The sequence below is a fragment of the Fusarium venenatum genome (genome assembly GCF_020744135.1).
Source record: "Fusarium venenatum strain MPI-CAGE-CH-0201 chromosome Unknown EDB82scaffold_2, whole genome shotgun sequence".
Taxonomy (NCBI): domain Eukaryota; kingdom Fungi; phylum Ascomycota; class Sordariomycetes; order Hypocreales; family Nectriaceae; genus Fusarium; species Fusarium venenatum.
In genome coordinates this window covers 4011608-4035771 of record NW_027072130.1, presented here as the reverse complement: position 1 = coordinate 4035771, position 24164 = coordinate 4011608, and the positions used below count along the sequence as shown (strand labels likewise).

The window sequence follows — 24164 nt, the reverse complement described above, 5'->3', positions numbered from 1 at the left end:
CTAATGTTTGGTTTACCAGACAGGGACTGACGTTCTTCTATCGTCTCACAAGGCAATAGATGTCTAAGAAATTGATTTACAAGACAATGACTGATGTCATGACTACTGAATAAGCACTAGCTGCGTTACTCAATAGCTGAAACTTTGTCTCTGTGCTGCTTTCTAAATGCCGGGGCTGTAGGGATTGAGTTCAATGTTTCTGCAACAAGCCGTCATGCTCAATATCCGTCGTTAATTCCAACATGTTCTTGGTCAGATCTGCGGCACCCCGCACGATGGCGTCGATGGCGTGTACCACTACTTTTGGAATGTCAAGCTTAGCTGTGTAGATCACGGAGGTCTAAGCTACCAGCTAAGGTCCCGATATTGACTAAAACGGGAGGATCGGGGCGCTTTTAAGCTCCCTTCATTTTGTTGGTAGTAAATGCATCATCAATACGGAGATAGATATGTTCGAGAGTTGTCCTTGAAGACTGACTATCATTACCTTACAGCATGGACGTCACCCGGGCTTGTGTTAAATGATCTCGCTTTTAATCAGACTAAATTGAGAAGTATAATACCTATACTAAAGTAAAGAGTCATAACCCTTTCCATAAGACTCAAAGTAAGAAGTGGTGAAAATCAACGTTCACTAAAAGTGGCACCGGGATAGGGTAGTTAAAGGCCTGTTTCCTGCCCATAAGCGCTATTTCCAGCGCCCTTTGGGGCTGTGCTCTGACTAATTACGGAGCTGTCGTTGCTGACATATCAGCTATCGATACCTAGTCTTCTGATCTCATTCTCTGAACTTTAGTCCTTCTCCTCAATCAGCGGACAACAAGACATGTTAACGCAGACGCGACTCAACATCTCGCCCTCGGGTCAACTCATCTTCTACAGACCCAATACTCTGCCAAACTATCCTTTCTTGGATCGTCCAATCCCATGGCCCAAGCTCTGCTGCCATAATGACACATCGATCCTCAAAGCTTCAGAGCTAAATGCAAGGGTCCCTCTTCTTCAGCTCCCGGATGAGCTTTTACAACCAATCCTCCGCTCTGTTGTGAAGAAGCCATTGGAGTTTTCATTGGGCCATGATGCATATTGGGATGCTTACTGGCACTTACTCGAAGAAGATGATGTACCCAATTGGGGACCGGAAAGAGGTTGGGCTCGGTATGCAGCCGCGTATAACCTCATCTGGACATGCAAGAGGTTTCATGCACTAGCCCTTCCTTTACTGTACGGAGATGTGTCGATTGATATTTCGATCCATTGGATTGATTGCCCGCCCCAAGCAAAACTCTTCCGCGAAGAGATTCTACGGCGTCCGTTACTGCAGAATTACATAAAGCACCTGGCAATAGGTAGACAGTCACCAAACAGTGAGATGCTTAAGATAGCATGCACACTTCCACGGCTTGACAAGCTATCACTAGACATGGTGCAAGAAGAGGAAGAACCTGATATTTCATTGATCAAACCAACCAAGGAAAGTGTTCCAAATATGACAGAAAGCACTACGCCACTAACATGCAGAACAGGACCAAGAGAAATCAGCAAGCTTTACTAAACTCCAATTTCACGGTTTGCATGCCCGACCACAATCTATAAAGCAGTTCCTTCAATGGCCCAAAGAACTTCATGAGCTCTTTATAACTAATGGAGATTTCTGGGACAATAATGAAATAAAAGCCGCGTTTCGATGGAACCACAACTGTCTTGCCGACGCCCTATCTTCCCAGAAGGATCATATCCGAGTCCTTGATATCGGCTGGTTGGGCCATGATCGGGATCAAAATGCCTTCCCAGTCTCTAACTTTCCAAATCTACACACCATGACCATATGCATAGCATATAAACATCCGAATGAAGAAGCATGTCGGAATTGGTTGACTCCCTCTTTGCAAACACTTATTCTCAATCTGCATACCAGTGGCCAATGCGGTCCTTCTTCTCATAATTGCATGAGCAAAGCTAATTCTCATGCCATTGCTGAGTGGGCGAGGATGGCGAGGAGATGGGTAGACGAAACACGCAACCTGGGGCTGAGAGAAATCTGCATACGTGCATATAGTAGCGGAGATGATGCTTGGCAAAATGAAGATGAAGTAAGTTGTATGCACGGGAGTTATGCTGAGGAGATGAAGGAGAACCTTCGTCAGTGCCTGAAATACATTGATGAGCAAGGGTTTAAATCATTCTGGATTGGTTATAGTGGGAGGAGATATACGTCTGAGACGATGGAGGCAATGTGTAAGTGTGAGAAGAAGCATAAACCCAGAGCATGAATACTATTGTAGAGACGGAGTGGGGGATGTCAAGAAGGTATTGACGATTGCGATGGAAGTAAAATTTTGACTAGCTTTTTTTTTGAAGTGTGTTTAGCTTGAGAATATGCCTAAAGCTTGCAGAATTGACCAAACTGAATCTGTTATGAGTTATGTACTAAACGAAGAATTACATAACTGGCCGCAGTGCTGGCCGCCCTACCTACACGATGGAGCTGCTTCGCGGAAGGATGATCCGCAAAGGGTTTCGAGTCCCACCTCACGAAGAGCGAGTTCTAGTTGTGGTAGGAAAAAAATGTAGTATATAATCTGAAAAAGCTCTAGTCATGATACATACGACCAAAGCTCGTAGAAAATACGGGATCCCGTCCGCTCTCCCATAGTCAAGCTGCGAAGCGCTGGATTAGTAGTTGGGTCGGTGACGACCAGCGAATCCCCGGTGTTGTATGTTTTTTGCCAGTCTTGACTAGCTGTATGTATGTAAATGGTTCCTTTTTTTAATCTCAAATGATTTCAACATTTCGTGTGGTGCGGTTCCCGTCCAACAGAGTTTCTAACTATGTAATAAGCTTTAGTTTATGACCATGGGTGACAATTTTCACTTCAATTGTCATAACAACTTCCACTTTATTGCCCTGCACGGTACAAGAAAGTAGGTACATTTCATTTCTCTTCAAGCTCTCGATTCTTCTTTCCTTCACTCTTGTGTTGCGGCTCGCCTTTCTTTGGCTCGTTCTTGGATCCAGCTTCATTTTCATAGTCACCGCCTTGCTTCTCGTATTCCTTTGCGAGCTTCGAAGCCTTGGTACAATATCAGCAACAATCACAAAGACATTGAACCTAAATCAGTAAGAAATCTTCATACTTTCCACGCTGACCATTGGCCTTCGCCGCCACCACTCTTGTTAGGCTCTTGCTTGATCTCTTCCTTCAATTTCTCTCGGAACTCAGGGTCGGTAGGTTCTCCCTTAGATGAAGGCATTTTGGTGTTTGTGTCGTTCTTGTCGGATGTTTGACAAATAACTGTCGATTTCGCAGAAGACTTTGCAGATTTATGTTACTGACTCTCTGTGTTACTTTTCCCCACATCAGGTACTGCTGGTTCCTATCTATGACGCTTGCTCGACTACGAGACAAATAACATGCCTAGGTACGATAGTCCACATTTTAACGTAGCTCAACAGCCAATAGAAGCTTTGTAACTGAACCGACAAGCTCTTTCAACTATTACCTGTCAGACACTATCATCAACGGCACTGTCTGTCTGCACTTTGTAGATTAATTTTAGATTTTCTCATCTAATTATACATGCCCAGTTGCCCTGTCAGGCATTTTCTTGTTGGGAAAGTGAGTTATTGAGAAACTTGATTTCGGATTTTGAGACTTTGATCCATCCTTTCATGGAAATTTAAAGTAAATCGAGAAGCTCTGGCTCTGGCTCAAATAGAGTACAGAAAAACATAAATAAGAGTACACATGCCCTGATCATTGTCTAGCATATAGTACTGAACTGTCTCATAATCTGTGTAGCCGCAATCATTATTCCGTATATCGTAGAGCAGATCCCCAACGTGGAGTCCTGTCACATTACAAATTGCCTTTTTGTAAAGGACATCGGAGATAAATATTATTTTCTATACGGTCTATCTTCCCGTAGACGTATTGCTAAAACCTTGTACGAGCAAAAAAGCCTAATCTTATCACAAGTCAAAAAAGTTTTCGGCTCAAGATCTGAGTATATAAACACGCAATCCCTGTACAATTCTGTCGACCTGGACCAACACCAAACAGTTTATCGCTCCTCTTCTGACGCTTGAAGAATTCACTTCCTACCACAATCCTCCCATCACACACCCACAAAGCCACGCAATTTCGACCTTCCAGCATGGATTCCTTCTCACGGTTACCGTCGAAAATCCGAACATACATCATCGTTCATGTTGAGTCATATTCCGCTATCATGAAGCTTATCCGCGCATCCCCCACGATGCTATGGCAGAATACAACAGACCGCTACAGTATCGCACGAGATATCCGATGCTGTCGCCCCTCCTAGTATGAAAGGTGTCTACGTTCGAACGGCTCCTTTCAGGTCTCTTATACAGGATGACGGTGAAAAGGACTGGGACGCTACATCGTGTTCCACGTGCTACCTTTCTGTCCTCTACACATCCCTCTTCAATGGCGCGGCATGGGTTCAAACAAAACAAAGTTTTGAAAACGTCAATAAGCAAACTTCCACCCGATCTCCTCTTCCGACTCGGCCCTCATTAGATGTCACCACAAACACCAACAGTCTAGAGCGAGGACCATCTCTCGGGTTTCCGGAATGCGTCTGTGTTAACGCTAAACTTTGTCCTCCTGGTTTGCCCCCTTTATCAATCCCTTACAAATCCCCTATCTTCAGCTTCAGCGACCTTAGCTTCACGCTGATATCGGCCAATCGAACTGGGGAGAAGCCAAATTCTGAAGGATACCTCGAAACCCAAAGTCTCAGAGTTAGCCGTCTCTCAGATAATATGGCCTTCCTTACGGGGGTACTCAAATACCCTTATACTGCTCGGTTACGTCCCAATACAACTTTACAAGTATTTACCGGCAGGATGGATACACCTGAACAGATGCCGATATCAGTATCTTGCTCTATTAAAGCCGAGTATCTACTCGAAGAGATCTGCTTACAAAGAGCATTCGGTATGTTTGAAGACGGAAGGTTTTATCCGGGCGGCAAATCCATCATTCCAAGCCTGAAGAATCTTCAGAGACTAGCAGATGATACATGGCTATCATTTGGCGTCAGCAAAGACGGGCGCAACTTCGATATTCAGAAATATCCGGGGTGGTTTTGGTGAACTCTCGAAAATGATACCCAGTCAACGGCGTGGGGTGCCGACAGATGTTCTGCTGGGTATATGCGGTTCAGTCTAAGCTGCTATAGACATCTGGTTATCCTCCCACTAACCCCTGATCACTTTACAATACTAGGTTTGAGTGGCGTCAAGTATGGTCAGTTTTACTACCGAGGCGACTTAATTGCGTCGTAGGGGATTGAAAGAGTCGAGATTGGAGTCTGAGTGTAAAGTATCAAAGTCGGAGGGGCTCCCACATTACTTCTGTGGAGCGTGATTCAGGCAGTTCGTAATCCTGCGTGTGGTTCTCTGGCTGGACCGATTCTCTGAGAGATACCCATACTAGTGGGTAGCAGAACAATGGCCTCCTAGTCTTAAGGTAAAAGAATAAGTAGTCTAAAAACTATAGTCTAAGGAGTATAAAGTGGCCTACTAATTTCGTCTCATTTGCTTCCAGCGGTCAATTTTTCTGATGCCTCAAGGCCATATACTCTGGTTCTAGTAACAAAGTAGCCAAAGCAGATGAGGTCGTCGTCCGATGCAAATATGCACCAAGATTAAAATAAAAAATGAATAATTCAATAACTGTTACACTTCTCAGCCACATCTAAGGATAGAGATTCGGCTCAGTTTATTCAAATAAAGAGGTGTCTCTTGGTCTGGCTCATGCTTTGAAAGTTTAATCGTGAAGGAGTAAGTCTCGGACCCTGTTTTGCCAACAAAGCTCACTGAACTTTGAGGCACCAAAGCTATTGCCAAAGTTATTTGCATATGCTAACGCACGGGGATGGCAAGATGAACGCGTTTATTCACAAATATTTTCAAGTATCATCTTCACTAGCAGGGCCTGTTTCAACCTAATAGATCAATTAAATAACTAAAGTATTATGGTTTTTTTTTTTTTTTTTCAAGACACGATTCCCGTCTTTGATGCAGGAGTTTCTAACAGCAGTATCAACTCCAGCTAAGAAGAAAAGATCGTTCAAGCCCCTTAAAAAGTGGCAGTGTTTCCCCTGGCACGTCGGCCAGCTGGTGCTCGGGCCATGAGATTGCTCTGTTCACTGTTGCCACCCTGACACTGTTGGGTAGTGGAAGGTGTAACACAAACATTCAAGTTACAGCATGTGTTGGAGACACATCTCTGGCCAAATGTGCAATCATTCGAAGAGGTACATTGTTCGGTATTAGGGCAGTTGAAATTGGGAAGGCAGATACTGTCACCCTCAGTAGTCCCGAAACAGATGCAGTTCTCGTTGGAGTCACAGTAAGTGATGGTTCCATCGCTGCATTGAAAGCCAGAGTTGCATGATGCGGGACAGGTGGCGGAGGCGGCGTCCGTAGTAGTTGTTGTGGTAGTTGTTGTAGTAGAGTCAGTCTCCGTAGTTGTTGTGGTAGTTGTAGTAGAGTCTGTCTCTGTAGTTGTGGTGGAATCCGTCTCGGTAGTTGTTGTGGGTTCAGTAGTAGTCTCAGTCGTTGTGGTTGTAGTGGAGTCCGTCTCAGTTGTTGTAGTAGGTTCAGTAGTAGTCTCAGTCGTTGTAGTAGGTTCAGTAGTTGTAGTAGTCTCAGTAGTTGTTGTAGGTTCAAACTCAGTTTCAGTAGTTGTGGTAGAGTCCGTCTCGGTAGTTGTGGTAGGTTCAGTACTCGTAGTTGGCTCAGTGGTTGTGGTGGTCTCAGTCTCGGCAGGTTCAGTAGTCGTGGTGGTAGTAGTCTGCTTGATAAAAACAGTGTCGGTGGTGGTGGTGGTAGGCTCGCATTCCTCGCTGGTGCAAGAAGTAGGCTTGTCAGGGGCAAGGCAGTAGCAGGCATTCACAAAATCAACAATGCCACGGCAGATATACTTGTACTGCTTAGGGATCTTGCTGAGGTATCGAGCAGACCTGTGGAAGGACAATGTGTTGGTAGAAATAACAAAGTATGGGGCTATCGATGGTAAACTTACCCAGACTCGATCATGGAGAGATAGTGATAGCAGTCCTCCTCGTAGCCATCAATCGCCCTCATCTCTTCCGCGCACGTGTCGGAGCAATCGTACTTTTTGCTTTTGCCATGGGCTTCAGCGAGGCTGAAAGACATAGTGGCCATGGCGGCCATGAGAAGCTTGAAGGAGACCATTTTGTGACCGGATTGGCAAACTTGCAAGAAGATGATTGAAGAAGAGCAAAAGGGCCACAATCTTCTGAAGAGGGCTATATTTATAAACGCGAGGGATGCACATGGCGGTCTCAAGAGAGGGGATAATTAACTTTCAGCGGCGATCAACGAAGCACATTCACAGGCTTTCATTTATCAAGCTTCAAGCTCCCCCAAAATCAGACATCATATCGTATGATTACTCCTCTCCGTGTATCTTGGGCCATTTAGATCTCTTGTTCGGCCTGTAGTTATCAAGCCATTGGTCTCGGCTCAAAGCGATTCGGGTTGATGAATGGACTAAATGACACAAAATCACTCAGACCTCACGGGTATTCCATGAATAAGATTACTAGATTACACGGTCTTATAGGTCAAGGAAAGCCGCTTTTGTAGTAATTGGCAAATTGTTGCTATCCAACCTTGACTCCACAATATGCTCTCTGTCTGCCTCGTCGCATCATACCAATGCCGTGTCAAAGGATAAAAAGCAAGATGATTAGGGTGGTACGACTCGGGGCTCATTCATGATCATAGATACATGTTGATGGCCAATATGCCTGGCACGTGAGAGAAGTCAAACCTTGGTGCCATACGACCTTGTAGGAATTCCCAACTCCCATCCGTAGTCGGGTCTTCGGTCGGAATTTTCCCCCGACTTTGGCTAGCTTAGCTACGACCTTTTGTAAATAACTGTTGGATGAAACAGTTCTCACTTGTAGACTGTTGATCTCAACGCTTGGGCCCGCGGATTTGGCACACAATGACCAACGTTTCTCAAAGACGACGGATGAATTCAGGACCCGGCATTATATGATCCGAACAGCCATGGAATTGTTGCTTTTTCTTGTACATGACACGGGAAGGACAGGGATTTGAGACACAGTACGGTATATTTAGTGGACATTCTTCCTGGTTGTAGATCCACTATTAAGTTGGGCGATAGCCTAAATTCCGAATCGGCTCGGGTCTTATATAATTTTCGGCATGTAAATGTGTTGAATGACGACGATGTCGCGTTTCAAAATTCCATTTTCGACGTGTTACTGTGTAGCATGACAACTATATAAGTAGCAGTGATCCAGTTCCAACAGTCACCACAAACTCCATCATCCCTTCCAACTCAACGAAATAACACAAACCACTCATCATGACTCCTCTTCAATTCGGTATTCTTATCTATGACTTCCAAGCAGTCGATGTTGTCGGCCCCATGGACGTCATCAACTCGTGCAGCAAGAGCGCTATGGAACTCTGTTCTTCCTTAATGAAAATTGAAGAAGAAGTAATTTCTCGCGCTCAAGATTTCGTCTTCCACCACATTGGTGTCACTCGTGACCCTGTTACGCTCACATACGGCGCCTTGGCCATCAAGCCCTCCACCACTGTGGAAGAATGCCCTGAACTCGACATCCTCCTCCTGGGGGGGCCTGATCCCTCCAAGTTTGAACTGCACCCCAAGTTTGCGGACTTTATTCGACAACATGTGGCAGCTGGGAAGTTGCTTTTCACCACCTGCACCGGAGCCGCGGTCGCTGCAGCGGCGGGTGTTCTCGATGGCAAGAATGCCACCGTCAACCACGGCGCCATTCCCTTTTTGAAACCAATGTTTCCCAACGTCAATTGGACCGATGAGAAGAAATGGATTGTCGATGGAAATATCTGGACTTCGGGCGGTGCTGTTGCTGGAATGGATATGTTTGCCCATTGGGTCAAGGAGAACTATGGACTTGATGTGCTCACCGTTGGTTCATCAATGTTGGACTATGAGCCCAGAGACGTTGATGGCATTCTCAACGTCATTCCAAAGCGATTTTCTGAAGATGGCAAGCAACTTCCTACTCATGTATTTGAATAGATAGAAAAGTGTTGGATAGGCGATCGTTGTTACAGTAGCGCAATCAAGAAGTAGTGGTTTCGCTGTTTACAACACCAATGTTGCTTGAGTACTCGAAACGAGAACAATATTGCAGGATTCAGAAATTGATAACCGAACAAATCGCGGCACTCCTGTAGCGACATGATATCACATGATCGTCCCATCTCGTGCTACCGAGATACAGCTACATGGCTGGGAGACAAGTTGATACAGGGTAACACCCCTTGGACCCAAAACATGGCTTGGGATCAACTGCCGGTGGCCTGAGAAGATGTGTGAACCCTATTCTTGACGGTCCCGAGCTTGACTCCGAGACATACGAGTAATTGTAGGAAGGCCAATGCAAGATGTGTTGCTCTCTCGATCTAGCTTCATTGACGTAATTGACCCTTGGTGGTCAATCACATGTCGCGCCAACTTAACCAAGACAGGTCGTCTTCAATCGAACAGACACGTTAAGAAGGGAACAATGGATTGCAAAATTGTTTTAATAATTATTATTTTTTCTTGTTTCCATTACTGCCTCGTCATACTCTTTCCGACCGTGGATTGACACAGGCTGTCCTGTTACAACGTTGTCGAAAAAGCCTCACCAATCTATGTACATCCAAAGCGTATTAGGAAGATTGTAATGTAACTTGAAGTAAAAGAGCCATTAGAGCCATTGTGCATGGACTTGGTAGATAAAACAGCAACACAAAAGTCCAGAAAATTAAATGACTGATTAGAAGTAACGCACAAAAAAAGGCCGTCCCATTCATATTTTCCCCTCCCCGCCCCGTGTTCAAATCATTATCGCATAAATTCATAACCTTTAACCCTTTTTGCGGCGTCAATTGCTCTTGTTGAACAAGCTCATTCGCAGCATGCCGCTCTTCTTGGGCTTCTGGTGGAATGAACTCTGCTGGCTCATGGGTCGCTGGTCGAAGCTGTCGAGGCTGTCCATGCGCTGCATCGGAGGGGGCTGGCGAACTGCGGGGGCGGTTGCCATGGGGGCTGGGGGAGCTTCCTTGACGAGTTCCCCTCGCAGAGCGCGACCGACGTCCTCATGCTGACGCTCGTACTCGTCGTGCTTGGTCTTAGCTTCAATGAAGCGATCTTCGGCCGCGCGACGTCGTTCTTGGAGGGCACGAAGCTCCTCATCGAGCTGGGCCATTTCGGTTTGGGCTTCATGCATGAGGTGATCGTACTCGTGGATCTTCTTCTCGAGGGGTTGGAGGACGCTCTTTTGGATGCTGGGGCTTTGGAGACGACTGATGTCGTGGCCAGGGACGCCCAATCGGTCTGGTGAAATTGCGCGATGCTGGTGCTGGTGCTGATGTTGGTGCTCAGGGCCCATGGGTTGAGACATGCGGCTCTGTTGGGTGTTGGGGCCCGGTCGGGTAGGGGATTCACCGTGGGATTGACCAGAGTCGGAGGTTCGACGCGACTGACGCCTGTAGCGACCAGCCTCGCCTCTAGGGCCGTTGGGTTGTTGACCGTCCATTGAACCAGGACCGTTGTATGTAGCAGGCATGGGTTGACCTTGACCTTGTGCTTGGGGAGGTCGACCGTTGATGTTGATGTTGGGGTTGACTTGTTGACCTGGAGGCTGTCTTCGTTGCCCTGCGTTTCGCGGGACCTGACCAACCGGAACGACGCGCTATTAGTGAGCAAAGTTAATTTTATTTTTACTTCCACTTTCACTTTCAGGGGAACAGAAGAAAAAAAGCGGAATAAAGATGTTGCCCGGAATTGTTTCCCAGCTAGAACTCTTTTTTCTCTAGTGTCGCAGGGGAAAGAGAAGAGAGAGAGAGAGACTCACCTGTTGCTGCTGCTGTGCTTGTGCAAGCATGGCGTCCTGCAATGCCACGTCAGAAGTGGGAGAGCGCATCTCGGAGCCCTCCTCACTCTGGAAGCGATAATCGTCGACGAGCTGGTCGGGAGATTGAGTGCGTCTGTATCGGGGACTCTGACCGTTTCGAGCAGCACGAGCTGCTTCTCGAGCGTCGCGGGCGTTGTTTCGAGGTTCGAAGCCGGAGCCTGGGTCTTCGAGGCTGTACCTTGGCTGGTGAGGAGCCGCCATTGTTGCCATGTCCATTTTGATTGAGATCGTGTAGCTGTCGAATGCGGGGTGAGAAAAGCGGTGATGGAGTATTGATTGATGGTGAGATTTGAGAATAATTTGTCTTAGCGCGGGACAAAAGAGAATGAGAGACAAGAAATGAGTTAAGGAATGGGAGAGAGAAATGACCAGCGATTATCTCCGGGACTGATTCCTATTTTAGACACAGGGTTAGAAACAGAAACGCGATGGCTGGAAATGGGAGGTTGGTTTATCTTATTGTCTGTCTCTTTTCTTTTTTATCTCGCGGTTGGGATCTACTGTTCCGGACCAGGTCAGGCCAGGGAGGCTAGGCTAGGCTAGTAGTGAGCTACTGCTGCCCAGCACTGACTTGGCAGATTTGGTCCACTGTAGATAATCCATGCCCAATTAATGTTCAGTGGTAATTGTCAATTGACGCCAATTGAATCAATATCCAAGCTAAAGATGCATTCAACTGGATTAAATATTCTACACGTCTTTCTCGTATGGAGACTATTGAGACAAGACATGTGCGGCTCCTTGCATTGGTGTCTCTACTTGGCGTTCAGCGATGGTGTTGCAGATAAACTTGATGGTAGTACTGGGGGTGGCTGGGCAAATGGGATAAATCAGGTTATTCTTATGCTGCCAGGGAATTGTAAAAAAGATGAAACGTCGCTTGTCTTTAATCTATTAACCAGCCGTTGACTTTATTTTTTGGGTGATAATTAAAGATGTTGGTCTCTTGTCTTGTCTTGTCTTGTCCAATGCACGCACTCAAGGTTACACGTCACTACACTGCGTAACACAGTGTAACACTCGCTTGATGCGCGTCGCGTCTAAACATGCCATTTTCTGTATTTGATCGATCGAGACACAAAGTAATGTTTGTGTGTATGTTGCTGTTACTGTAGATTTTGAGAAAGAGTCAATTGATTGCGCTGTTGAGTCTCATTAAATTAGTAGACAATAGGGCTTATTTACTTCCGCCCCTACAATACGCAAGCGCAGAGTTTTTCCACGTCAAGAGCGAAGCGAAGAAGCGGCCCGTCCCATGACATTCCATTCTTCCTTCATTCGCTTCACCGCCAGACCCTGACTGACTCAGATTTGCATCCCAAAAACACTGCCCAATCTTTATCCAGTACAGGGTAGATACTGGTCTTGGGCCTCAATCAACCATCATGACCCAGGATGCGACCGTGCAAAGCCTGCTCACCGTCATAATCACGACATCCCCAACACCATCAGCACCTTCCACAGAACTTCTATCCACGATTCTAGACTCTTTCGATCGACACTGTCCAGAACTGACAAAATGCAACGTCATCGTCGTGTTTGATGGGTTCGATCAGATCGTTCCAACAGCGCGATTAAAAAAAGGACAAGTCACTCCCGAGCAAGCAGCTGCATTCGCTGCTTACAAGAAAAATGTCAAAGATTTGATACTCAAAGAATACCATCACAACCCTGTCAATGTCGCTTTCACAGAAAAGACTGCTATAGCAGAGTATGGCAGCCCAAAACACGAGAATGCAGTCAACTACTCCACCTCACAAACAATTGACCAACGAGTCACTTTTATAGAATCATCAAGACGGTTGGGGTTCGGCCTGGCAGTCAGATCAGCCCTGAGAATCACTCATACTCCTTATGTCTGGGTCCAGCAACATGACTGGGCCATAACAGCAGATCTCCCCATCCAACCTCTTCTCCAAATCATGCAAACACACGAATTAGATTCAGAAGCCCCCATCAAGTACGTCTGTCTAGCTGCAGTCCGCATGCTCTCATACGCCACCTCCGCCATCGTGTCAGAGTTCCCCAGCCTCCGTGATACGTCTTTGGCTCTCACCCGCGACTACGAAGCGCCATCACATACTGGCGTCAAAATACCACTGACGCCAATGTATTTCTGGCACGACAAGCCACATCTTGCATCGGTGGCACATTATCTGGAGCGCGTCTTCCCGACGCGTCTTGCCATGCTGAGGGGAGATTTCATCGAGGACAAGATTGGGCAGCGAGCTCGTGCTCAAATGAAAGATGGACTGGTGAGTATAGTCATGATAGCTAAGTCCAGACACGACTAATCTGCTGTAGTGGAAGAAATGGGCGACATGGCTTTACTACCCGGACAATGGAAAGACACTATGCTTGCGGCATCTCAAGGGACGGACTTGGGAGGGCACAACGCGTCAAGCTGATAGAGCTGCCATGTGGCGTAAGAAGAACGAAGCGGGAAGGATAATAGAGACAGAAGAGTTGCATGATGCAGAGAAGAGTCATGATATATCCCTGTTCTCGGACGAAGAGGAGAGTGTCTCATGACCCAACCAAGGTAGTAGTCATGAGTCTATAGGTAATACCAGAAGCGAAGAGCAGAGTCCCAGAGATGGAATCACAGACTCAAGTTCCAAGAGCTTGAAGCATTCGGCTTGTTGTACGTACACTCAAGATCGAGCTACACAACTGTGATACTCACCAAGTGAGGACATGTCCAACATCTGAAGAGTGATTGAAACCCAGGCGTTACGGGTACTGGTGCAATACAACGACAACCATTTATCATATCAAGTTGGAATTCCATCAAAGCTCAGGTAAGACAGTTGGTAGCCGACGGGCTCGGTTATCTAATCTCACCCAGGAACATCTCCGCATCGATCTTGGTCGCGACATGACGTCAGACAAGATCTACCCGCTTTCATCTGGATAAATGAAACCTGATAGTCTGCTTTATGAAGAAATAAGTCCAATTAGAACATTCTAAAGCCATGTTTGGCTGCCGGATCATTTGCCGACTAGAATGCGGGGTGCATATTCACCCCTCACATTGAGTCGATCGCCATTCCCTACGACCACCACCTCGGCGAACTGCTAGATCGACTTGGCGATCTGTGGCACAGGTTGATTATAAGAATGGACGAGAGAAGGCAAAAACACATGTCACTTGGTTGAAAAGTCATATCCATTCATACCGCCAACATGAGACTCATCACTTCATTTGTCCTCGCTTGCAATGCAGTCCTCGGAGCATCCCAGTTGATGGGTACTCCCTCATACGAGTTCCTCTACACCGTCAACGCAACACTCGGCGAACGTTGGCAAATCGGCGACTACCATCAAGGAAGCCGTGTTGTGATTCCCATCACGGGCGGAACATTCAAGGGTCCTCGCATGTCGGGAACTGTGTCCAATCTCGGCGCCGACTGGGGTTTGACGGATACCAAGGGCATCTTCTTCCCCGACACCCGATACAACCTCAGAACGGATGATGGTGTCGATATTTATATCCAGACTCAGGGACCTACGCAGCCTGATGGACGTACCTTGCTGAGGGGAACGTTCCAGGCCGGACACCCGGATTATGAGTGGCTGAACTACATCCTTGCCGTTGGCGTTTTGCAGAGACCACCTGCGGAGTCCAAGGGCAAGTATGTTGTCATTGATATGTGGCAGGTTAGTTGTTCCTCTTGGTAAAGCACTTAATAGATCCGAAATTGATCCGAATATTATAGATGGTCTTACCCGACTGTAATGGGGCATGCTGAGGCGAGATGGACGGTAGTCTGGCTGGGATGCAGGAACTTGACTCATTGGGGTCAATAGGCACCGTCTGAAAGATCAAGGGTCAGGTTGGAATAAGGCCGTCCCCGTTAGAATAAAGCCGATATAAAAGGGCTGAATGACATTCTAAATTACGCCGTCTTATGACAACCCTGCGGCATAAATGGTGTGCCTATAACGGGATGGTAATAAGCCCAGAGGAAAAATCTACTTAGCTTGTCAGGGATATTAGACTTTACATCAACGGGTATCGGACAAAAAGAGTTTAGGCCTTCCTACTTCAGCAGGTTATCCCCGGTCATTTACAACGGGAATACAAATATTAAACGAATTACCGATCTTGACAACATGATTTTGAGTTTACTGCCGCGGGAAGAACGTGTCGTGCCGTGACTTGATCACAAATTGGACGCACAGGTCAAGAGAGGCCTCGCAAACAATGCAATGCCGTTGAAAGAAGCCGACTAGGTAGGTATTGCGTAGCGTTCGGGGCTAGGGCTGCTACCCCAGTTTCTTAGCTCAATCTGTTGAACAGTAGTAAAGTCAATTACGAACAAAGCGAAAAAGTCAATCGATGTTGATAAGGCGAACGGGCGTATCTGATCAGAAATGATCTCATATCTAAAACTCAGTCTTTAGATAAATTATTCCGATAATCTCTTCTAGAAACAACAGGATCACGACGTGTTTCTGTTTCTGTCACTTCGCAAGAATGCCCCCAATTAACTAAAATCCCCCGTCAATGCACCCCGGATCTAATTCCAAGTCTAGCAAGCCGAGGTTTCAGAAGTCTCCTCTTTCTTTCCCCTCCCTCACGCAACAACTGCCGCCCTACCGGGAGTAGTAGTCCTCGCTTATTGCCCACGGGGGAAAAGATCACCAGACTTCATTTGGCCGAATCCCCTGCATGAACCAAGGGTTGGCCGATGGTAAACATTTATGCGGTGTCGTGTATATAATTCAACATGTGGCATCTCCTTTCTATTCTGGGGCAGGCTTCTCTTGTGTTGTCTCTGTCGAATACTTGTGCCTGTCCACTAGAGAATAATAACGACAACATGCGCGCCAATTCGTTGATGCCGAGCCTTGTCTCAGGGCTGGCCGTTTGTGCCGCAGCTGCTCCTGAGAAGGGGAAGGACGACTTTGCTGCCAAGTGCGCCGGCTTCAAAACTTCACTAAAACTTCCCAACACCAAGGTCTGGTTCACCGAACATGTGGCCGCCGGTGGAAACATCACCTTTCCCGACAACCACCCAACATGTAACCCCAAGAGCCAGGTCGTCGATGTTGAGATCTGCCGTGTAGCCATGCACGTCACAACAGGTCCCACTTCCAACTTGACCCTTGAAGCTTGGCTACCTTCAAACTGGACCGGAAGATTCTTGAGCACCGGAAACGGTGGTATGGCTGGATGCATTCAGTATGGAGATGTCGCATACGGTGCTGGATTCGGATTCGCTACCGTTGGCGCAAACAATGGTCACAACGGAACATCAGCCGCGCCCATGGAGGGTAACTCTGGCGTCGTGGAGGACTACGTCTATCGCTCGGTCCACACAGGTACCGTTCTTGGAAAGGACATCGCCAAGCAGTTCTACGGCAAGAAGCACAAGAAGTCTTATTACCTTGGCTGCTCAACTGGTGGACGACAGGGATGGAAGGAGGCGCAAAGCTTCCCTGATGACTTTGACGGTATCGTGGCTGGTGCTCCTGCGATGCGCTTCAACGGGCTTCAGTCCCGCTCCGGAAGCTTCTGGGGTATCACTGGTCCTCCCGGAGCCCCGACTCATCTCAGCCCAGAGGAGTGGACTATGGTTCATAAGAGTGTTCTTGTCCAATGCGATGAGCCTCTTGACGGCGTCAACGATGGTATTCTCGAGGACCCCAACTTGTGTCAATACCGCCCCGAAGTTCTCGTCTGTACCAAGGGTCAGACTAAGAACTGCCTGACTGCCCCTAAGATTGAGACTGTCCGAAAGGTCTTCTCGCCTCTTTACGGCAACAACGGAACCTACATCTACCCCCGAATCCCCCCTGGTGCTGATCAAGGCTTTGGCTTTGCCATTGGAGAGATGCCTTTCCCTTACTCCACCGAATGGTTCCAGTATGTTATCTGGAACGACACCAACTGGAAACCAGAACAAATCGGACCCAACGACTACGAGAAGGCCTCTGAGGTGAACCCCTTCAACGTCGAGACCTGGGAGGGTGACTTGTCCAAGTTCCGCGCCCGAGGCTCCAAGATCATCCACTGGCACGGTCTCCAGGACGGTCTCATCAGCTCCGACAACTCTATGGAGTACTACGACCATGTGTCTCGCACTATGGGCCTGAACAGTACCGAGCTTGACAAGTTTTACCGCTACTTCCGTGTCAGTGGTTGCGGTCACTGCTCTGGCGGCGATGGCGCTGCTCGCATCGGAAACAACCTTGCCAACCTGGGCGGAAAGGACGCGAAGAACAACGTCCTCCTGGCTCTTATCAAGTGGGTTGAAGAAGGTGTCGCTCCTGATACTATCACTGGCCAGCGCTTTGCTAAGGGGGCTCCCGACGGCAAACTCGAGTACGAGCGCAGACACTGTCGCTACCCGTACCGCAATGTCTGGGACCGTAAGGGAGACCCTAAGAACCCCGACAGCTGGAAGTGTCAGTGAGATGTAGGCGTGTTGATTAAGGAGGCATTTATTATATAAGATTTATTTCATAGTACACATATAGGAAGATCGTCGTAAATAAGATGACAGTTTTTACATATCATTTTAGTGGGTAGCAGACACGTTGACCTTGAAGCTTTAGGCCATAAGAATAAATAGCCCAAGAAGTATAGTCTAAGTAGCATAAAGTGACCTACTAATTTCGTCTCTTATGCTTCCGCGGTCAATGTTTCTAATGCCCTAAGGTCACTCAACACTAGAACTACAGTGCTCTTGCTGAGACCGATGCCGTTTTCAGAGCCAAAGATCCCATCGCCAGCCAGGCCGAATTTTATCGCAATGCCATGGTCGGAACCCTTGCACAATAAAACCTTCAGACAAGGGGAAGGTTCCAGCGGTCGAGTATATGGAAGCGGATTTCTTCCATTGTCGCTATTGTCTTCTGCAACACGAGACCTCGTATCTTGTCACAGAAGAAATAGACCATCCAATAAAGACAGACGGTATTGTTGGCTCCCTTCTCACCATATCCGGCCTCCTTTGCATATCTGTTGCACTTAGTCTTCATGGTTTTCACCATATGCTCGCAACGGTTTATCGTTGTTATCCAATTTTAGCCATGTACTCGAGCTTGGGGCCTTGGGAGAACGTGGAAAGGATAGAATACCCTTTCGTATCCGTTAGAGGCGAGAAGAGTCAGGTGGCGCTCAAACTCTTCGTTGGTGAGGCCACACTTCTCACCGATCCGCAGCATGGTACATCTCTACCTCGCTTCAGATACTCAAGCAACTTTTGATTGGGGGCCTTGTTGGTGACACTACCCGGATCGAAAATCTCGTTATACGAGTGCTTACTGAGCTCCTGATCAACTGTGGGGGTTTTGGTACCTATTTGAAGAGCTTCCAAGACAGCTCGCTTCTTATCAAGACTCCATGACCTCCATTGCTTAACCTGTCCGACATGTTTCTGTCCTAAACGGAAGATCTTATGCATAATGGAAATGTTGGAAACTGAATTGAAGTCCCATACCAGTCGACACTTGCAAACCTTGAAATCTAGCTTGGCAATGGCATTAATCCAGTCGGCAAGCACTAACAAGAAAACAGGAGGATGACCCTTCTTCGCACCATTGACCGATAAATCAGCAATATTCACATTTGAGTTCGCATGATATCCAGGGCAATTGTCGATAAAAACGACAAATCATATGGGGATGGCTTACTATTGGCAAATATCGGAAAGAGTCTCAATCCGGCAGATTCGGGCTTGGGCTCGGGATCGGGAACGGGAGCGGCAGGGTGGGGCCGGAAGAAGGAGGTGATGGAGCGTTGCTTGACTTCAGACTTCTTATTCCCTCGCTGGTTGTTAATACTGGTAGTCTCTCGAAATTGAGAAGAAATGACTTACGACGAGGAGCCATCGTGAGGAGACCGGTTAGGTTCGCAGGGAACCGGTAATTGTGCAGTGGCTACAAGAGAGGAACGCGGTATTGGTGGGAAGGAAAAAGAAAGAAAAAGAAGGAGAGCGTGAAAATATATCGGAGGGATGTCTTGTCCAATGCCATGGCATACTCCTCATCAATCACAGACGGAAAGGCGGAATGTGGGTCGAACCACATACCAAGGGTACTACTCCTGTTGTTATAACTTCATGAGACTCACTCGTCTGGATGTTAAATCGAACCAGATGCCTCGATGGAGTGTTATGCTTTCAGACTCAGTGTGAAACGGCAGATGGCGATGGTTGATTTGTAAACTTCCTTTGATACCACGAAAGAGTTACACTCAGACAGTTTACAGGGCTGTTGGCTAGTTGAAAGATGGCATCAAGTTACGTTTAGAGTTAGGTTCTTGTGTTATGGGTGTCTATTCTTTAAGAAGGCCGTTCTCGCTATACAGTAAAGAGAGAGGTCGTCTTATATTGTCTTTAAACTACCATCCTGGAGAATGTCAACAAAGGCATTTCTATCATGTATTCTCTAAAACAAATATAGATTCAGGTGCGGAATGGCGAATCTAATAGTTAATTTGCTGCACTTTACTACTAGCCCCCGCCAGCTGGCAGCCCATTCACCGATATTCAATCCATCTCAGGGTATTCACCACATCCGTGGCAAACAATGGTTTCCAAACGTAGAACAACTCTTTGTTTTCGTCAACACCAAAATTGTTGCAGTTATTGCCCCCTGCACTGCCAATGTCAATCTCATTAATTACATGCGACGCAACTACACTGCCTTGCATGTGCTCCCAGATGCTGCAACATTCGATTCCTTCCAGGGTCAGGAGAATATTATCATTATCGTCATTATGGATACTGTGCATCCCCGGTCTGGTCCTGGGTTCACCCAGAGTAAGCAACGCCTTCATGTCCTTCTTACCAGACATAAGTGCAAGCTTATTATTGTTGGTTACATCAATGCCGGTGATCCTTTCCGCAAAGGCAACAAGGAGCCACTGGGTAGCAGAAAAAGTGGCCTCCTAAGTCTTAGGGTATAAAAACAAGTAGTCTAAGAACGATAGTCTAAGGAGCATAAAGTGACCTGTGAATTTCGTCTCTTATGGTTTCAGTGGTCAGTGTTTCTAATACCCTGAGGATGGGCAAGGTGAGTGATCCTGGTATAAAGACTAATGGTGGCAGAGGAGGTTATGGTTTGGCTAGACTCGACACAATTATCCAAGTTATTTGGTTATTTGTTCTACTTTACTCAATTATAACTCAACTGTTTCTTGTGTCCAACAATTGACATCCCTATAACAACTAAGTTTTAATAATTATTGCCAGGTGGGACAACACGGCAGCAAATCCAGGTGCCAAGGTAAAGTGATGTCAAGTGAATAGACTAGCGAGATGTACGTTGCCCCCAATCTCACTGCCTTGGAAACCCCTTCTCCAAAACATGGGGGAAGAAGAGAAGGGAGGGGCACACCCTAATATCAGTCATTTCCCCGGACCCAATCGCTGCAAGACAAATAACAAGTCACCTTCTCGAGTTCCAGCTAATTGTTTTCATGCGGAGAGAATTACCCTTTCCAATCCACTTGAAGGAGTCTAAATAACCGCCAAGCCATAACATCCCCGTGATCTAGGGACGGTCAAGAGGAAAACCCGGAGGTTCATGGAGGATTGAGTAAGAGAAACTCGGTGCACAGACTTGTCTGTCTTCTCCCCCTCATTTCCCCAACCTTTTCATTTGCATCCCCACAATGTAGTGTTGCTCTTCTCCTCTCTCCAACATGATTCCTCTCTGTTGGATCCGATCCCTGTTGAGGGGATACAGTAGCGAGTCAGCTAAAGTTTGGAGAGCCAATGAAGACGGTAGACGAGACGAGCGTTATTATTCTAGAATGAATGGATGATGCATGACAACGGTAATTAAGTTTTGCATCTCCGTTCCGTGATACGTAAAGGATTGCTGTTGGCGACTGAGCAACCAGTCTCGGGATTCGGAGAAACCAAGTAAATACGGTGGCGTATTTGGGTCTTATCAAGATAAACGGGAATAATTTTACCAGTTTTTCTTAGTTTAATTGCCTTGCAAGGCCGACAATACCTCCGAAGGCGATAAACATGCTACGATGCCCTCAACTCTTGAGACTCACGACAATTACAGTTCAATTCTCCAATTCTCCAATAGAGACAGCCTTGATTATCACTCTTCGGACCGGTGTCGGATATTCCGGCCTTGATCAACAGATAGCGAGTCGTATGGTCCACAAAATGTTGAATGCATGTGTCAAAAGAGGCTACTTTTCGCGTAACGGAAACAAACTTTCTCTAGGCTCAATCTTTGTACCGTTGAGGGAAAATGGTACGACATGGCCGGAAAAATAAGCCAAAAATAAGCTTGTACCTTGGCGTACGGACAAAGCCGCAGGGGGATCAGGGGATAAAAAACGCTGCTAAACCAAATCTCTTCACCTCGGACCGAACAATGAAGAGCCTCAATTCAACTACACCATGGACTTGGAATAATTGTATCAACTGTATCCAGTATAATATACGACAATTCAATTCATCCCATCCAATCCATGTAATTCTTATCTCTCGTTCCTCTTTTAAATTCCCACCCAACGGGTTCAGAATGGATCTCCAACCATCCATTGCAGCAAAGATCGCTGTCCATAACGTAACAAGATGGAGACCCAGTATTCTCACCAGGTCCCCGTTTTGTCTCTCGCTTGCATTATTTTCATGACCTGATGGTTATTGGCGATTTGCTAACTTTTACGTGAGAGACTCTCGTTCCCCCATGGGGCTCCACGATATACCGCTTGTTTGCCTTTTGTCATTTTGCCATTATAGTTCCATTTTTTTTGATAACGCGACTTTTTTTTTCTTGCCTTAGCCGCTCGGCAATCCACTCGGAAAGAGATAAACGTCTCGAGACTTTTGTCTTGGCGCATGTATATAAGAATTGACTCGACGGCCCCATCAGTGTTGATAGTTTGTTACTGCCTCTGCATCTCTCTAACTTTTGTCCCTGTTTGTTTATATCACAGTGGCATAAAGTCTATATAACCTTACAAAGGTTATCACTTATATCATCCTACATACTCGTCGACTATACCATGAGCACTGAGGACAAGACAACAAAGACCCAGCCCGATATGGGCCACCAACAGGGTCAGGATAGCCCTGCCTCCATTCGAGGCATCGACGGCAACGAGATCAGCAACATCAACGATGCCAACGATGATATCATGACCTCTAAGGAGCAGCACTCAGACGAGCCCGTTCAAAACATCTTCAACCAAGGCGGCAAGAACTACAGAACTCTAGGCAAGTGGGACACCGTCTTCGTCCTTATCACCAACCAGGTTGGTCTTGGTGTTCTGTCTCTCCCCGGTTGTCTTCAAGTTCTCGGTGTCGTCCCAGGTGTCATCGCCGTTATTGGTCTCGGTTGTCTGTCTGCCTATACTGCCTACGAACTCCTCCAATTCTACAGAAAGTACCCCCACGTGGTTAACGTCGTCGACATGTGTGGAATCATCGGCGGAAGACCTCTGGAGATAATTGCTGGTATTGGGTTGATGATCAAAGTTATGATGACTTGCGCGTCTGCCAGCGTAACGTTGTCTGTTGCGTTCAATACCCTTAGTAACCACTCTCTATGTACTGTCAGCTTCGTCATTATCGCCACTGTCGCATGCTGGGTTTTGTGTCTTCCCCGAACCGTTAAATTCGTCTCGCAATCCGGAATCCCATCCACCCTCAGCATTTTGGCCGCCGCCCTCACTGTCATGATCAGCTTGGGCTTTTCCTCACCTTCTCAGGCTCCTCCTGGCTGGGACAGGGAGATCAAAGTCGTTGGTAACCCTACTTTCCGTCAAGGTCTCAACGCCTGTCTGAAGATCTGCTATGCGTACGCAGGAAACATCAGCTTCGTTTCATACATGGCCGAGATGAAGAACCCCAGCCGAGACTTCCCCATGGCTTTGGCCTGCCTTGAATGCTTCTCTATCAGTCTTTACACCATTGTCGCTGTCGCCATCTATTGTCTGGCCGGCGACTACACTACATCCCCCGCTTTGGGATCGGCGCCTAGACTTGCTGCTAAAGTCGCGTATGGACTCGTTTTGCCATGTGTGTTCGCGACCGCCATGGCATTCGGTCACACTGGCATCAAATACATGTACGTTGTTGCCATGCGTGGCCTCAAAGCCACCCACCAAGTCACAGACCAAAGTGTCAAGTCATGGAGCGTTTGGGTTACCTGCGTGACAGTATACTGGATTATTGTCTTTGTCATTTCCAACGCTATTCCTATCTTTGACTCTATCCTCTCTATCTCTTCTGCGACAACAATTGCCTGGTTCACTTTCGGTCTCAGTGCCATCTTCTGGTTCCACATCAACAAGGGCCAATATACCAAGAATTGGAAGAAGATTGCTCTGTGCATCCTTAACGGACTCCTTATTGTCCAATCGCTGTTTATGAACGGTGGTGGATTGTGGTCATCGATTACCGAATTGCTCAACATCTTTGAGAATGATTCAAGCAAGATCCGGGGCACTTTCTCGTGCGGTGACAACTCCATTTAGATATACATACCAAAGAACGGTTTTAGATATTTGTAGCAAGCATATAGCGAATGAATGATATATGATTACAATACGTCTATTGATTATGCTTTCGTTTGGATGTTAATGTTGGTCTTGGTCGTCAAGGATGCCACGTGCCAATGCAGGTATTCGTAGCACACCTCCATCCAATTTGTCCACAGTTCTTCGATTTAGATGTCCAATCAATTCAGATATGTGACACGCTAAAAGACCTCTAGCCTTCAGTACCAGTTGTCCCGCACCCGACTTAGACCTGCCAAGTAGATCATGAAAACTCTGCCGAAAACTCTGATGGATCTGACAGAAGAGTAGACCACGTGCGCAGCATAAAGAGTAATAGAGGAGTTATCGCCTAGAATTTAGATCCCAGAGACAAATGAAGTAAGTTCGAGTCTCAATAATATGCACTGGCTTAGTAATTGTCTTTCTTATGCCTCCTCAGGATATGAGAAAAATAGCGCTGGAAACACAAGAGACGAAATTAGTAGGTCACTTTATGCTCCTTAGACTATGGTTCTTAGGCTGCTTATTTTTATATCTTGAAACTCAGGAGGCCATTTCTTCTGCTACCCACTAGTGCCTCTACAACATCTCTTACGCACTTATACCCAACTATAGTCAGGAGATAAGCCTTGAGATATTTGCCAGTGTGGACCGACTTGACCGATAATGTCAGATCGGA

The 24164-nt window shown here is 46.8% G+C and overlaps 10 protein-coding genes across 10 annotated transcripts; 6 read left to right on the top strand and 4 right to left on the bottom strand.

Annotated features, from left to right (window-relative positions):
- Window positions 1-814: 814 nt before the first annotated feature.
- On the top strand, window positions 815-2499 carry EDB82DRAFT_498057 (uncharacterized protein). Its single transcript, XM_065608562.1, has 2 exons — window positions 815-1472; window positions 1525-2499. The coding sequence occupies exons 1-2, from the start codon at window positions 827-829 to the stop codon at window positions 2271-2273; spliced, it is 1395 nt and encodes a 464-aa protein (XP_065464712.1). The 5' UTR covers window positions 815-826; the 3' UTR covers window positions 2274-2499.
- Window positions 2500-2796: 297 nt separating this feature from the next.
- Window positions 2797-3318, bottom strand: EDB82DRAFT_163623 (uncharacterized protein). The gene is made up of 2 exons (XM_025734317.2): window positions 3139-3318; window positions 2797-3074 (listed from the first exon to the last, which is right to left on the bottom strand). The coding sequence occupies exons 1-2, from the start codon at window positions 3253-3255 to the stop codon at window positions 2937-2939; spliced, it is 255 nt and encodes an 84-aa protein (XP_025585136.1). The 5' UTR covers window positions 3256-3318; the 3' UTR covers window positions 2797-2936.
- Window positions 3319-4330: 1012 nt separating this feature from the next.
- Window positions 4331-5125, top strand: EDB82DRAFT_474678 (uncharacterized protein; the record flags this gene model as incomplete). The annotated part of the gene is made up of 1 exon (XM_025734316.1): window positions 4331-5125. One exon carries the CDS (start codon window positions 4331-4333, stop codon window positions 5123-5125), a length of 795 nt encoding a protein of 264 aa, XP_025585135.1.
- Window positions 5126-6016: 891 nt separating this feature from the next.
- EDB82DRAFT_163592 (uncharacterized protein) lies at window positions 6017-7421 on the bottom strand. Its single transcript, XM_025734315.2, has 2 exons — window positions 7062-7421; window positions 6017-6999 (listed from the first exon to the last, which is right to left on the bottom strand). Exons 1-2 carry the CDS (start codon window positions 7232-7234, stop codon window positions 6114-6116), a joined length of 1059 nt encoding a protein of 352 aa, XP_025585134.1. The 5' UTR covers window positions 7235-7421; the 3' UTR covers window positions 6017-6113.
- Window positions 7422-8117: 696 nt separating this feature from the next.
- Window positions 8118-9290, top strand: EDB82DRAFT_163590 (class I glutamine amidotransferase-like protein). Its single transcript, XM_025734314.2, has one exon. It carries the CDS (start codon window positions 8403-8405, stop codon window positions 9108-9110), a length of 708 nt encoding a protein of 235 aa, XP_025585133.1. The 5' UTR covers window positions 8118-8402; the 3' UTR covers window positions 9111-9290.
- Window positions 9291-9874: 584 nt separating this feature from the next.
- On the bottom strand, window positions 9875-11409 carry EDB82DRAFT_163602 (uncharacterized protein). The gene is made up of 2 exons (XM_025734313.2): window positions 10936-11409; window positions 9875-10773 (listed from the first exon to the last, which is right to left on the bottom strand). Exons 1-2 carry the CDS (start codon window positions 11209-11211, stop codon window positions 9964-9966), a joined length of 1086 nt encoding a protein of 361 aa, XP_025585132.1. The 5' UTR covers window positions 11212-11409; the 3' UTR covers window positions 9875-9963.
- A 971-nt stretch (window positions 11410-12380) lies between these two features.
- On the top strand, window positions 12381-17417 carry EDB82DRAFT_426607 (tannase and feruloyl esterase-domain-containing protein; the record flags this gene model as incomplete). Its single annotated transcript, XM_025734312.2, has 6 exons — window positions 12381-13250; window positions 13300-13460; window positions 14187-14662; window positions 14996-15147; window positions 15189-15272; window positions 15807-17417. 6 exons carry the CDS (start codon window positions 12381-12383, stop codon window positions 17415-17417), a joined length of 3354 nt encoding a protein of 1117 aa, XP_025585131.2.
- Window positions 17418-18113: 696 nt separating this feature from the next.
- On the bottom strand, window positions 18114-18837 carry EDB82DRAFT_474671 (uncharacterized protein; the record flags this gene model as incomplete). Its single annotated transcript, XM_025734308.2, has 3 exons — window positions 18114-18508; window positions 18640-18771; window positions 18825-18837. 3 exons carry the CDS (start codon window positions 18835-18837, stop codon window positions 18114-18116), a joined length of 540 nt encoding a protein of 179 aa, XP_025585128.2.
- A 643-nt stretch (window positions 18838-19480) lies between these two features.
- On the top strand, window positions 19481-19804 carry EDB82DRAFT_554960 (uncharacterized protein; the record flags this gene model as incomplete). Its single annotated transcript, XM_065609642.1, has 1 exon — window positions 19481-19804. A coding segment is annotated over one exon (324 nt), but the record flags the coding sequence as incomplete, so codon positions are not given.
- Window positions 19805-21988: 2184 nt separating this feature from the next.
- On the top strand, window positions 21989-23461 carry EDB82DRAFT_545185 (transmembrane amino acid transporter protein-domain-containing protein; the record flags this gene model as incomplete). Its single annotated transcript, XM_025734307.1, has 1 exon — window positions 21989-23461. One exon carries the CDS (start codon window positions 21989-21991, stop codon window positions 23459-23461), a length of 1473 nt encoding a protein of 490 aa, XP_025585127.1.
- Between the last annotated feature and the right edge of the window lie 703 nt (window positions 23462-24164).